The following is a 320-nucleotide window of genomic DNA, read 5'->3' as shown; positions in this document are numbered from 1 at the left end:
AAAAAAACTGCTAGAAAGCACTTTCCTCCCTCCGCCCCCGCCCCCCCCTGACAATATCCAAGTAGTCAGGAAGTAGCTCACCGCTGGGTCGGGGATACAGCAGGAAAAAGGGACCCCGCACCGCTCCCGGCTTTTGCTGTTGCTGCTGCAGTTGAAGTAGATGTTCAAGTCCCAGTCGTTGGGGTCCTGGGCGCCGCAGCATTGGTTCTGCAAGAGGGGGGAAATCCATCTGCCGTCAAAGAGGGCTGTGCGAAAGCCACTCAGCATCTCCATAGCTTGGGACTTTAACGTTACGGGCAGAGGAATGCACGGGGAAGAGC

The 320-nt window shown here is 56.9% G+C and overlaps 1 protein-coding gene across 1 annotated transcript in view; it reads right to left on the bottom strand.

The window, feature by feature from the left end:
- Window positions 1–81: 81 nt before the first annotated feature.
- LOC107124169 (tetraspanin-14-like) overlaps window positions 82–320 on the bottom strand; it is a gene marked incomplete at both ends in the record, with an annotated part of 3,387 nt that continues 3,148 nt past the window's right edge. Inside the window, one exon of the mRNA XM_015427555.1 lies at window positions 82–207. Within this exon, the coding sequence (XP_015283041.1) occupies window positions 82–207 (126 nt within the window). The remainder of the gene's footprint in view (window positions 208–320) is intronic.

The sequence above is a fragment of the Gekko japonicus genome, unplaced genomic scaffold (assembly GCF_001447785.1).
Source record: "Gekko japonicus isolate JY-2015 unplaced genomic scaffold, Gekko_japonicus_V1.1 scaffold10969, whole genome shotgun sequence".
NCBI lineage: Eukaryota > Metazoa > Chordata > Lepidosauria > Squamata > Gekkonidae > Gekko > Gekko japonicus.
The sequence above is the reverse complement of the archived record's forward strand: the minus strand, read 5'-3'. Positions and strand labels throughout refer to the sequence as shown.